The sequence below is a fragment of the Ambystoma mexicanum genome, chromosome 3q, assembly GCF_040938575.1.
Source record: "Ambystoma mexicanum isolate Mex_15411 chromosome 3q, UKY_AmexF1_1, whole genome shotgun sequence".
In the NCBI taxonomy this organism is placed as follows: domain Eukaryota; kingdom Metazoa; phylum Chordata; class Amphibia; order Caudata; family Ambystomatidae; genus Ambystoma; species Ambystoma mexicanum.
The window spans coordinates 407,899,929-407,914,609 of record NC_090926.1 but is presented as its reverse complement, the minus strand read 5'-3'; the positions used below and the strand labels follow the sequence as shown (position 1 = coordinate 407,914,609).

General features: G+C 42.8%; 1 protein-coding gene across 1 annotated transcript; it reads right to left on the bottom strand.

The window, feature by feature from the left end:
- Positions 1-11,858: 11,858 nt before the first annotated feature.
- Positions 11,859-13,400, bottom strand: LOC138447983 (zinc finger MYM-type protein 1-like). Its single transcript, XM_069604509.1, has one exon. The coding sequence runs from the start codon at positions 13,398-13,400 to the stop codon at positions 11,859-11,861; it is 1,542 nt and encodes a 513-aa protein (XP_069460610.1).
- Positions 13,401-14,681: the final 1,281 nt, after the last annotated feature.

Below are 14,681 nucleotides of genomic sequence, written 5' to 3'. Positions count from 1 at the left end.
AGCAAATACAGGGCCATATTGCATCACTGAACAAAAGAATAGACAACATTAAGGTGTTCATACTCTGAGATGCATACAGGTTTGTGTGTGAGCACCTGTGCATGTTTTATTTGGTTTGTGTGCTCAGAGGTGTGTGAACATAGAGCTGCCCACACCTAATGCAATGTATGCACAAACAGCTGCATGCATTGCAATCACAGAGGTGTGATTGCGCGGAGTGGTGTGTGCACATGCAGAGGTGTACATGCACACATAAAGAGATACCTTCACACCAAGATCTGTGTGCATGGAGACATGTGCAAGCAGGTGTGCGAGCGTGCAAGCAAGTGAGTGTGTGCACATGGGAGTGTTATGTTATCAGCGCCGTCCTTAGGGCAGGGCGTGCCAGGCGACTGCCTGAGGCACCATTAGCCCCCTGCCACGCCAGCTCCAAAGGGAGTCTTTCAAGGGCTCTCCCGAGCTGGCATAGTGTGAGAAGGTGCGACAGGCACCCTTTTGTTATTAAATGCGCCTGTGGCGGTGGGGCACATTTAAAAACAATAACCTTATTCAGAGGATTACCTCTCCGCTCTGACGCGGGAGCGAGGTGGTTTTCATTGGATTAGGGTGCTCATGGATTAGCATGGGCGTCCTATTCCAGTGATTAACTGCCAGGCGCCGGAGCGGGAGTTAGAAAAAAAATGTGGTGCTCTGAGCCCCCCCTTCCCCTGTCCCACCCGCTGTTGACCAGGGGCGCGCAGGGAGGGGGGAGCGCCAATTCTGTCCAGAGCGCTGCTGCCGCTAAGGGCAGACCTGTATGTTATTAGGTTATATATCGTCCTCTCGGGTCTGCAAAGAAAAGAGGGATGCATTTGATTGGTAGGAACAGAGGGAACAGTGCAAGATTGCTTTGCTCTTGTGTTGATGCATGCAGATTGGAAGGGCCCTGGATTTGTGTGTTAGTATGTTGTGAAGTGTTTTATGAGAAGGGCACTTAAGCTATGTGTGTCCAGAAGGGAGCTTAATGTGCTCCTTGAACTAGGATGAGTGAACTCGCGCTGTGTGTGAGATGTGAAGATATCTGATGGCGTTAGCATATATTGCAGAGGTGCCGGTGCAAGCTGTTGTTATACTGTCATGCGTGATTGGCTTCAGAGTACTCACTGGAGAGAGCCAGGCGTGCCATGTAGTGCCCTACTCTCCCATATCCCCCATTAGGATGGGGCATCGATTTTTATGGGGGAGTTTCTATGATTTGTGATTTCTTAGTTCTCTCATAAATTAACATGGACAATCACCTCTTCACCATGAGCAACCTGGATAAACAACGCGAAATACAAGGAAGGCACCATGGGCCTTATTCACACAGCGTTTTCCTATGGGATTTTGCCATTATAAAACGCTTCTGTGAATTAAGCCCGTGAATACAATATTTGAAAAGTTGACAAACTTGATGAAATCATAAAACAAAACTTTTGCATATTGAAGTGTTTAATTACACGCAGGGAGACGTGATTTATAGGCACGCTATTTATTTATATTAATAGCTAAGTGAAAGTGAATTGGCCCCACCGACCGTGGAAAGCAACTGACATGAGACGCGTTTGAAACACGCATTCCAAACATACGTCTTTATGTTCTATTCACCCTTCCATCACGGGAGCTCGCGAAGGGTCCCGTGATGAAATGATGAAAGGACATTACACATCTCCCTTCCTTAGTCTCTTGTTGTTTATGGAACACAGTCCAGTAGCTTCTTCTACATCTCCCTTCCTTAGTCTCTTGCCGTTCATGGAATACAGTCTAGTAGGCTTCTTCTGTATCCTCAGTAATGTCAGACAAAATCCTTCATGCGGTTTGGTTTGCGGATCACTCTCCCTGTTCTTGACATATGCAGAGGATCTGGTTTAGATGTTGGCAAGGAAATTTTTGACATTACATTTCTATTCAACCTAGATCTCACATGCTGAACATTCCTTTTCATTCTTTCATTGTCACCCCTACTGAGTTGCTCCTTGTGTTCCATTTCACCAGTATTTACATCCTTACTTGACTCCATCACACATACTCTCTCCATATTTCAGACTCTACCATCTTGCACTCTCACTGCATGTCTAAAAACCTCAATCACACTCACTGGTTTGGACCATTTGCAGGGTCCATCTCTTAGTACAGGGGGTAGTTTAATTCTCACCAGACCCCCCACTCTGGGAACCTTGTTTCTTTTACCTTTGCTCATTAGATTATCGTGAGCTGCCTTGTTCCTCAGCTGGATTTTCCTAATACTCTCTACTGCCTCTCCAAAATCTTTTCTTACTATGGTCTCCCTCTCCAACCAAGATGGTGTCAATTTGGTGTTTGCTCTGTGCCCTCTACTTAACTCAAAAGGTGATAGACCAGTAGTACTATGGGGAGTAAAACGGTGAGCAATTATTTTCCTTTTCACCGCTTCTTCCCAGTTGAGCCCATTTGACCAAGCCCACCGAATAGCATCCTTGAGCACCTTATTGAATCTCTCAACCACCCCATTGGTTTGTGGGTGGTATATTGCACTAGTTTTGTGCACAATGGAATTACTGGTACAGAACATTTCCATCTCTTTTGACCTGAATTGGACACCATTATCAGTTAATATGCTTCTTGGGAAACCCTCTCTAGTGCATATCTCTGACAAAAAATCTATCACTATTTTAGCACTCATATGAGGTTTGATTTAAACTTCTACCCATCTGGTCAGAAGGTCAATGACCACCAAGCAAAATTGTTGTTTACCATCACAATGAATAGGCCCTAGTATGTCCATGCCTACTTCATCCCATACTTTTCCTGGAATATTCGTTATCACCATAGGGTAATTCGCACTCACACACGCCCTGTCACTCTGATTACAAAGGATACATTCTCTGATGGTTCTCTCGATTTGCAGGTCACATCCTGGCCACCAGAAATCATCGCGTATTCTCTGTTTAGTCTTCAAAATTCCTTGATGGCCTTCGTGGCCCAGATCGATGATTCTTTGTCTTAGACTTGTAGGTGGAATTATTCGATCTCCTCTCATAATTCTGTCACTCGCTACGTTGAGTTCATCTGCAACTCTCCAGTATTCGATGAGACCGGACCCTTCAAACATAACTTTCTTTAAACTTCCATTGCTTCGTATAATTTGTTTCAACTGTTTTATGCTATCATCTTGTCTCTCCGCTTCTTCCCACTCAGTTTTGGATATGGAAAGCGCTTCAACGTTCAAGACAACTTCAGGATTGTTTTCACTTTCATTGTCTACTTCAGAATTGTTGGTAAGTCGCGACAGACAATCAGCAGCACGATTCTTCACTCCTGGTACATATCGTACTGTACAGTTGTACTCTTGCAGAAGTACAACCCATCTTTTAATTCTGTTAGATACATTGTCCAAACCTTTATTCATAATGACATGTATCAATGGTTTGTGGTCAGTGCGAATCTCCACCTCCACTCCCCAGATGAAATTCCTGAACTTTTCTGTTGCCCACTTGATGGCCAGTATTTCCTTTTCTATTGCAGCATACGACCTTTCTGCACCCTTTAACAATCTAGATGCAAACGCGATAAGAACTTCTTTTCCTTCAACTTCTTGTGTGACAACAGCTCCTAACCCTAGGTTGCTTGCATCTGTTGTTATTATAGTCTTCCTCCCACTCTTGAAATTCTTCAATGATGGTGCTCTGTTTAATTCTGATTTGATATTTTCAAATTCTTCTTCGCACTCCCTGTTCCATTCAAATGACTTCTTCTTTAGAAGTTCACGTAGCGGAACAGTATGTATGGCAAAATCCTTTATAAACTTAGAATAGTACTCTGCCATTCCAATGAACGTACGCCCTCCTTTGACTCTGGTCTTGGCATGTTCATTATGGCATCAGCAAGTTGCTTCCTTGGTTTTATGCCGCTAGCAGATATGGTATGTCCTAAATATTCGATTTCGCTACGATTTATATTACATTTATCTCTACTAACGGTCATACCTGCTTCATATAACTTCTTGTAGACATGTTGTAATCTTTCATTATGCACCTTCTGGTTGACGGCGTGTACCAGTATGTCATCTTGAAAACAAATAATCCCTTCGTCACCTTCAAATAGTTTGTGCATGATTCTCTGAAATACTGAAGCAGCTGACACTAATCCAAATGGCAATCTTCTGTATTGATACAGCCCATCAGGCGTGATAAAGGCTGTCATTTTCTTAGAATCCCTATGAAGTTTAACCTGATGGTATGCTGATGTTAGATCCAGAGTGGAAAAATACTTCGAGGGTCCAATAGTGGATACAATCTCTTGAATATTGGGGAGTGGATGTCTGTCCGGGATCACGCACTTATTTAATTCTCTCATGTCTACACATATTCTCAATTTTCCGGATTCTTTTTCTTAATACAACTAACGGTGAAACCCATTCACTGGCATCTATTCTCTCGATGATTTTCTGATCTTCCAATAATTTAATCTCCTTTCTTACTTCTTCTCTCATTGAAAGCGGGATTTTGCGTAACTTCTGCGCAACAGGAACATGTCCTGGCTTCATTTTGATCTCATGAACAAACCCACGCAGACATCCGATGTCTTTCCTGAAAATTTCTTTCACCATATCAGCTTCCTTGGTGACTTCCTTGTTTCCTTGAAGTCTTCCAGCGTTGTTTTCAACTGAATATACAGACTCATCCGACGCAGCATCCAACTTCACTTTGAGTTTGCATTGGTGGGTCCAACTTAACAAAGGCGTTCTCCCCTTCTTTGTTATGTATATTTTCCCATTTGCTTTCCTCTCCTTGAATTTGAGTGCTCCCCAAAACCATCCAATGACATCTATTTTAACTTCGCCATATGCTCTGGGATTTATGTCTGGTTCATGCAGGTATTCATGTTTCTTCCTGTCCCAGAAAATTTGTGGTATCAAGGTATATTTTGCACCTGAATCAATCATCATGTGCATGTTGGTTCCATCAACACAAACTACGGCCTTGGGGCTTTCTATTTCTTGTTCATTTTCTTCGTCTGTCACGACAAACACACATTCTTCTTCATCTTCATCACTATTTTCATCGCTTCCTATCCAGTTAGTGGAAGTGTTTTGCCTTCTGCAACATCGTGCGTAATGCCCCTTGCCTTTGCATTTCCCACATATAATTTTCAAAGCAGGACATTCCGGGTTATCCGCCTAATGATCCATGCTATCACATCTAAAACATCTCCCTGTGTTCTTCCTTCTAGGGTCGTCTCCACGCCTGTGTGGACTTTTCTTTCTCACATCACTGTTATAAATTCTGGAGCTTGGTTTTTTCCTTTTATCATCATTCCACGGTAATCTCCCGTTTCTTTCCGATTTGTATCTCCTATTGGAATTTCCTAAAATTTGGGCAATGGGTTCATTCTCTTTACTTGTAGTAAGTGTATTATGCTTCTCTTTTGAAATTTCATGTTTAATATCAGTATTTTGCATCCTGCTTTCTAATTCTTTAATACATTTCTCAGTGTGCTCCACTTCCTTGGCCACACGTAAGACAGTGTCCAAGTTGGGGTCGTCCTCAGCCCATAATCTTTCTCTTACTTTGCTACTCCTACACTCCAGCATGAATTGATCTCTCAACCTCTCGTCCAACTGAGTATTGAAATTGCATGTCTTGGCTAGCTTTCTCAAACTAGTGATGTACTGTTCTATGCTCTCACCCTCTCCTTGAGTTCTTTTCCCAAATTTATAACGTTCCAAAATAGTGCTCAGTTTCTTTTCATAATGTTTTCCCATCTTCTTCACTGACCGCTCATATTCATTTAAGTCATTATCTTCATCAGAAAGTAGATCTGGTAGATCTTCAAATTTTTCCTGCCCCGCCGGGCCTAAACAATGCATTAAAAGAGACTTCCTCCTCTCCACACTGCAATTCTGACCACATACAACGCCAGCGTAATGTTCAAATGATTTAATCCATCTTTTCCATGGAATAGCTGGTTCACCAACATCCGATAGAAAAAACATTGGCGGTGGTACACTATTGAAAGACATGCTGACCACAAAATATATGTGCCACAAATTGGAAAGGGTTGACCAAATATGTGAATTACGGTCTGCTTAATGTCTCTTTTAAATTCGAATGCAGGGAGTTGCTGCAGTACAATAATGTATCACTTTAATTCTCTGTTTCTTTTTTTTTCAATGTACTTGCACACAGTGTAGAGAATATGGGTGGATGGCTTGAAATGGTTAATTATCAGCCAACAATATGACTTCCTGTAAATTTAAACGCTTATCAGTTCAATGTACCTTCTCTTTCCATGTGATTGCGCCTTTATACTGAGAATTACGGTAGATGGAAAACTTGTAACTGACAAAAAAATAAACACCTCTATTCTGTGGAATACGGTAAGCTTAACAGCACAGGCCAAGAGGCGTGTCCGGACGGCATTCATTAAAAGTAAACACAATCAGGATTAAGGAATTACTCACTTAATTGACTTTGACTAGACGTCGCTGGAAGTCGAGTTGATTGTAAGCGGAGCGGAGCGGCCACAGCTTTTATGACAGCTGCAGGGCCTGCTCACGCACATAAATCACGGCTGGATGAAAGCCTGGGACACACAAAGGGGCGGTGGGGCCAGAAGATCCTCGTCGCCACTTGAAGTGTTTAATTACACACAGGGAGACGTGATTTATAGGCAAGCTATTTATTTATATTAATAGCTAAGTGAAAGTGAATTGGCCCCACCGACCGTGGAAAGCAACTGACATGAGACGCGTTTGAAACACGCATTCCAAACATACGTCTTTATGTTCTATTCACCCTTCCATCACGGGAGCTCGCGAAGGGTCCCGTGATGAAATGATGAAAGGACATTACACATATCAATTCAGATAATCAACGACTGTAATTGAAAAACAATTAATTTATTCAAGGGGCTTGCTCTGCCATGCAGGGGCTTCTGAAAACATCAACGTGAACATCGCATTGATGGCAGCCATTTTAGCGTGCTTGTCTTCCGAGCTTCAGAATTCAAAGTAGAAATGAAGAGGTGGGAGGGACCCTGCAGGAGGGCCCAGCTTGGGGATCAGCTTCGGCCCGGCAGCTGCTGAAAAATTAGCAAATTAATGAATACCACTAGTGGCGTGACTGCCGCACAACGTGGGCGGATCAAGGAACTATGTCAAATTGGGGAGCTCAATGACGTCACTTCCAGGGTCATTTGCAAATGAAATTAGCGACCTGTTTTTCAGGGCAGATAAGGGGTTTGTAGTTCCCTGGGTCTTGGACAAGGAAGGACTCGGGATTAAAGCCCCCTTTTCCAGGACATTGTGGTCTGAAGCCGCACCTATCCGCTATTTTAATGCTAAAACGTGTCTGAATTCAGTGATTCAGGGGAAGCACGTCGCCGGCAACGCCCCGATTGTAATTTGTTTAGCTTGTTAAAAATAATTATGTGTTACTTCAACTATATATTGTTGATACAACTGAGGATTTTCAATTATTGGACAAATTGAATGCTATATTTGTATAATGATGTTGTTTTAAAGCAAATATTTGTTGGTGTCTAGAGCGCCATGTCCTGGCAAGCTTTTTGTGGAAACGACCTTAATCTGCATCACATTGAGCTGATAAATGGGCTCATTTATAATTTTGTTTACTATATTTCACTCTATGTTAATATGTGGTTTAATGCGTGTGTGTTTGTGTACGCAGGCCCACTGCTGATTCAAGTTGTAGTTTCTTTTAGCAATATAGTAACTTACATGCAAGAAGCTAGTAACACTGAAATCTTCTTTAGCTATAAAATAAATGTCCCTTTTAATGTAAAGCAATATGGGATCACTGGCCTAAATTGACTGAACTTTTTGCTGGCTCTTAAACATTAAAAAACATGGATTTTCCACGTGCGCTAATAATTAAAAATAAATAAAAAAACGCGCGTGGCAATGTTCTGTGCTTCAGGGCCACCCCTTCCATACAGGCTCACTCCCACAGAGCAAGACTTGTAATGGGAATGCTGGGAACATTGGAGGTGCCTGGACAAGTAGTGCAAACTCTGAACTGGCAACAAGGGTGCAGTTGCTGATATAGTAAAACTTTTACAAAAAATTGAAAAATCATAACTGGGCTATGCCCCCTTACTTTATAGACCCTTCACCGTTAGTGACTCTTCGCAGGCTCCATTGCAACCCAACAAAGAAAGCACTGTCTTGGACCCTCATGTCATCCCGCACCAAAGGCTGGCTGGTGAATTCTGAATTCTGGTTTACAGGCTCTTGGGTTACTTTAGAAGTGGCTGACTCCTTCCTCCAAGGGCATCCAATGACGTCACAGAGGATGGAGCTCCACAAGGTCCTTGAAAGAGAAAGAGTCAAAAATGTGAATCAAATAAATGAATATGGTTCTGTCTTTTACCATTACGATTAAGGCCATCATTCCCAGTAAAATACTAGTTTGACATTCCTAGTACGCTTGACATTCTCAACAAGCACCCATTTGACTTTTCAAATAACATCCCTGTTTCACATTACCAGTGATCTTGACATTTGCAGTAGAGCACACAATTTCGGTACACTGCACTGAAAAGATCCAGGTTAACCTCAGGCGTTATGGAGCCCAAGCTTCCACTGGCTAAACCGTACCTGTGCAAATAAAACTGAAAATACTTAACTGGACATAATGGCAATCGATGCGTCACGCCACAAAAACCTAAGTTTACAGTCCCTGTCTTCAGAGCTCACTTCGCCCACCATAGTCAAACATGCAACACCTCAACACGCTGCTCCCATGTTTACATCATTTTTATATAACATTTATATCATAACTGATATAAATTATACCCACCTGATATCAAACATATATTTGATATAAAATCGATATAAAAAGATGTTGATATCATTATTATATAAAGTGTTTATATCAAAACCCTATCAAAAGGGGGTGGGACTAAAGAGACAAATGGGCGTGGCCACCTGTCAAAATGTACTTGATGTGGAAAGGCAGCCCAATTAACTACTGGAGGGCTATAGGTACCAGAGGACAATATAGCTTCAGCAGAAAACAATCTCCTCCTGGTTTTGTGATTATACTTTAAAGACTGATAGATATGCAACAAATGAAACCATGTTTTAATGTGACATGGTTATAGTCATTGTTTAAAACACATTAAGCTGGTTGTTCGTGGTGTGATTAACATTTAGAAAAGTAATATTGTGCATAATTGTTCTTTCAAAATATTAAAGTTATCATCAACATCACCTTGGTGAATGACAATAGAGTATATGAAAATATGTAAATTGGCCTCTAAATGAACGCTCAAATTTCCTCCTGTGGGCAGTCATTTTAAAATGTTTGAAACACTGCAGCAACTTTTACATAGTAACTAGATTAATTACTGAAAGCCCGCCATTGTTATGCTGACGCTGCATCCTGTCCGAAAGCAAACACAGGGCCACATTGCATCACTGAACTAAAGAATAGACAACATTACAGTGTTCATACTCTGAGATGCATAAAGGTTTGTGTGTGTGCACCTGTGCATGTTTTTTTGGTTTGTGTGCTCAGAGGTGTGTGAACATAGAGCTGCCCACACCTAATTCAATGTATGCACAAACAGCTGCATGCATTGCAATCACAGAGATGTGATTGCGCGGAGTGGTGTGTGCACATGCAGAGGTGTACATGCACACATAAAGAGATACCTTCACACCAAGATGTGTGTGCATGGAGGTGTGTGCAAGCAGGTGTGCGAGCGTGCAAGCAAGTGAGTGTGTGCACATGGGAGTGTTATGTTATCAGGGCCGTCCTTAGGGCAGGGCGTGCCAGGCGACTGCCTGAGGCACCATTAGCCCCCGCCACACCAGCTCAAAGGGAGTCTTTCAAGGGCTCCCCCGAGCTGGCATAGTGGGAGAAGGCGCGACAGGCACCCTTTTTTTATTAAATGCACCCGTGGCGGCGGGGCACATTTAATAACAATAACACTATTCAGAGGATTACCTCTCCGCTCCGACGCGGGAGCAAGGTGGTTTTCATTGGAATAGGGCGCTCATGGATTAGCATGAGCGTCCTATTCCAGTGATTAACTGCCAGGCGCCGGAGCAGGAGTTAGAAAAAAAATGTGGTGCTCTGAGCCCCCCTTCCCCTGTCCCACCCGCTGTTGACCAGGGGCGCGCAGGGAGGGGGGAGCGCCAATTCTGTCCAGAGCGCTGCTGCCGCTAAGGGCAGACCTGTATGTTATTAGGTTATATATCGTCCTCTCGGGTCTGCAAAGAAAAGAGGGATGCATTTGATTGGTAGGAACAGAGGGAACAGTGCAAGATTGCTTTGCTCTTGTGTTGATGCATGCAGATTGGAAGGGCCCTGGATTTGTGTGTTAGTATGTGTTAGAAGTGTTTTATGAAAAGGGCACTTAAGCTATGTGTGTCCAGAAGGGAGCTTAATGTGCTCCTTGAACTAGGATGAGTGAACTCGCGCTGTGTGTGAGATGTGAAGATATCTGATGATGTTAGCATATATTGCAGAGGTGCCGGTGCAAGCTGTTGTTATACTGTCATGCGTGATTGGCTTCGCCAGCCGATGTGCACAGCATATGGTTGAATGCCTTTTGGTGTCTTGACTGTCCGCGCCCTTCACTAGTCTGCTCATCATTTTACTTTCAAAGTATCACAGCGAATATCCCAGTACAGACATCACTACAGAACACCTCCAGGAACAGATCTTAGTTGTTCTATCAGCAAAATTCATCCCCCAAAGCAGACACCATAGGTATATTACCCCAACACAACTAAAGGTTTATTACTGTAAGGTTTCAATTAATCATTACCTCTGGCATTGATTTGGGCAAAACCGCAGGCCATTTATTTTCATCCTGTCATGCCAGTACATAAGGGGAAAGACCATACGCAAATCAGGCTTGGTTCCACCCCCAAAGGAGCAGTCCAGCCCAAACCGTTAGGTCACATGCCTTCTGCACAAGACCACAAGAACCCCAGACATGTTTCAGCCTCATTGGTGTAGCTTGCATTTCTAGTTTGGCACTCATTTCTGGGTATACTCGTTCCATTTGGAGTGACATTAACACAACTGAAGGTTGATGACTGGAAGTCTTTGAATGAATCATAAGCTCTGGCATTGCTCTGGGCAACTCCCTTTTCTGTCTGCCATTCCATTACCTAAGGCAGAAAGACAACATATGAATCTTACTTGGTCTCACCCAGAAGGGGCAGTGCAGCCTGAACTGGTAGGTCACAAAGTTCCCCATCCATGCATCAGAGTGCACATGTAACAGATGTTCCGACATAGGAAAGCCCTCATAAGTCAAGGCTGACATGTAGAGCGACGCATGTGCGCAGGAGATGCTGCCTGACGAAATTAAGCATGCTTGCTACGTCCACGCATCGGCGCCTATAAGAACTGAGGCATGGACCCTCTGCAGCAAAGCCCTTGCAGGACAAGGCCACAGTGTTGAATGACGCAGGTGCGCAGAAGACGCTGTCCGATGAAACGTAGCACGCTTGCTATGTCCATGCAGCTGCGCCTATAAGAACCGAGGCACGGACCCTCTGCGGCAAAAGCCTTGCAGGACAAGGCCACTGTGTTGAGCGATACAGGTGTGCAGGAGACGCTGCCCGATAAAACATAGCACACTTGCTATGCCCACGCGTCGGCAGGGCCGGTCTTACACCAGATTGCACCCCAGGCGGAAAGCATCCATGGCGCCCCCTCACCCCCGACACCTCACCTAAAAAATGACAACCAAAAAATGTGTTACAAGTGTTGTAAATAGGGTACTTCATTAAGAACCAGATAGAAATACAAATGCAATAGAAAATACATACACTAGACACTAGGTGACAGTCTTAGAATGTTACCTGTATTATGTGTTCAAAAAGTAACTTTTCTTGACTTTGCCCTTGCGAATTGAAGCACAGCGTCGGATAGATCCAGGGATTGGCCAATGTCATTTTCAATTGATAAAATAGCAAGCGATGTCAGTCTTTCATTGGCCATTGTTGATCGAAGGTATGTTTTAATGAGCTTCAGTTTGGAGAAGCTGCGCTCACCACTTGCAACTGTGACGGGCAGAGTGAGCAGAATCTTCAATGATATCCAGACATTTGGGAAAATGTTCTTCAGGTTAGCATCATGAATATACTGGAGAACTGGTAGTGGTGTAACTGTCCCTCTTGGTAACATGTAGCGTATATTTTCCAATTCAACATGAAGGTCCATACCATTGATGTCAGAAGATTCACCATGTTTTAGTGACTGGTGCAGGTTTGTGCAATGCTCCAATAGTGTTTTTTTGTCCATAGGAAGCTTGCTAAGGTCATACAGAAAGCCCCAGCATTGTTCATGATCCTTCATTTGTCCAAACCTTTCTTCAATTGAACCATGAGCTGTGTCAACAAGCACATAAAACAACTCCCTCTTGAACTTTTCTTCTGGGCTTTGGGTCTGTGTTAAATAATCTCTGCCCTCATAATCAAACTGCCTCTTTCTTTGACGAATACGGATCTCCTTGAAGGAAGGCTCAACTCCTAGGTCAGCTGCCATTTCTTTGGCAGCAATGATGGCATTTTCAAATCCATTGTCTCTGTAGGCTACAAAGAACTGAATGCATCCCTTCATCAAAGAAGTAGCAGTCACAATGTCCACTGACTTATTTTGTAATGGCTTGCTCACAATGTTAATCTGAAACAAGATATCGTGCCAAACTACAAGAGAAACCAGAAATTTGAAGTCAGTTATCTGGTTAGCCAGACTTTGGGCCTCATGTCTGACTCCAGCATCAGCTTTGCTTAACTGTGCTAATTCCATTAGTGTGTCATAGATGTCAGTCACTTGGAACCTTACTGCTTTCACACTGTCAATGCGACTCTCCCAACGGGTGTCACTTAGCGGCTTTACAGTGAGATTTCTAACATTATTTGTGAGGACTTTCCACCTAATAGTAGATGCAGAAAAAAGAGTGTATATTCTTTGTAGTAATCCAAAGAGAGTTACTGAATCCAAAGATGACAATGCTGCATCGGATACAACCAGATTTAGGGAATGGCAGCCACAAGGCACAACAAATGCTCTTGGATTAAGAGCAAGAATTCTAGCCTGAAACCCACTGTGCTTGCCTTTCATGTTTGCGCCATTGTCATATCCTTGACCACGGCAGTGTTCAAGCATTATTTTATTTTCATTCAGGATATTTATAAACAGTTCAGTTAAGCCTTTTCCAGTAGAGTCGTCCACAGGCTTAAAGCAGACAAAGTGTTCCTTTACTTTGATTTGTCCCTCACTGTCATCAACAAATCTCACCGTCAGTGACATCTGTTCTATGTGACTAATGTCAGAAGTGCAGTCCATGATAACTGAGTAGAATTTTGCTTTGCCGAGTCGCATCAATATGTTCTCAAGCACCTTACTTGCCATAATGTCGAGCAATTCATTTTGAATTCTTTTGCTGCAGTAATGATCTTTGACTTCTTTACGAACTACTCGTTTTTTAAATGCTTACGCATTACATCATCATATTTGCCAAGGAGCTCTACCAAACCTAGGAAATTGCCATTGTGATCAGTGAACAACTTATCTGATGAGCCCCAGAAAGCTAAGTTATTCTTTGCGAGGAAGAGAGTAATAGAAATTAAACGTTGAAGCACATTTCTCCAATGAGCGATTTCTGAATTAATTATCCGCTGGTTTTCTTAATCTATGCACTTGTTCTGTCTGAGTCTATACCCTGCTTCTGTCCATTTTGAGTATACGATAAAATGAGCATTTGACACTTCATGATTCTTTAGAGCATCAGCAATGTTATGCCAACAGTTGTAACCAGAAAGTGCAAGCATTGATTTTGCAGCCCTATCAAATATTTTACAACAAAAGCAGAATACTTTATCAACTGATTTTGAGTAAATGAGCCAAGGTCTATGTATCATCTCACCACTGCCATGCACTCTTTGACAGTGTAATAACGAGAAGCGTTGCTTCTGTTTATTCACTGGGAATCTCATGGCTTTGATTTTACTTGGTCCATTCAAAATGATCCGGTCTATATCAGCAGAACGTAGGACCTCTGGCCACAAAGCAGGATCTGATGTATCAAAGCTTGATGTATAATTTGCTTTACTGCTGGTTCCTTCTGCGGGTGAGTTGGGCTCTTTTTCAGAGTCCTGTTCATTTTCATATGGCATAGATTCTTCTTCTGTATTTTCCTTCCTTTCAGGTGAGCCACATACCTCATTATTCTGACTCAAGCTGCATGGTAAATCTGATGATTCTGCATCATTTCCAGGCTGCGCTCCGCTCACTATTTGCACTGTATTGTCCTCATTATTCTGACTCAAGCTGCATGGTAAATCTGATGATTCTGCATCATTTCCAGGCTGTGCACCACTCACTATTTGCACTGTATTGTCCTCATTATTCTGACTCAAGCTGCATGGTAAATCTGATGATTCTGCATAATTTCCAGGCTGCACACCGCTCACTATTTGCACTGTATTGTCCTCAGTATTCTGACTCAAGCTGCATGGTAAATCTGATGATTCTGCATCATGTCCAGGCTCTGCACCGCTCACTATTTGCACTGTATTGTCCTCATTATTTGGACTCAAGCTGCATGGTAAATCTGATGATTCTGCATCATTTCCAGGCTGTGCACTGCTCACTATTTGCACTGTATTGACAGTATTGTCCTCTGACTGACCC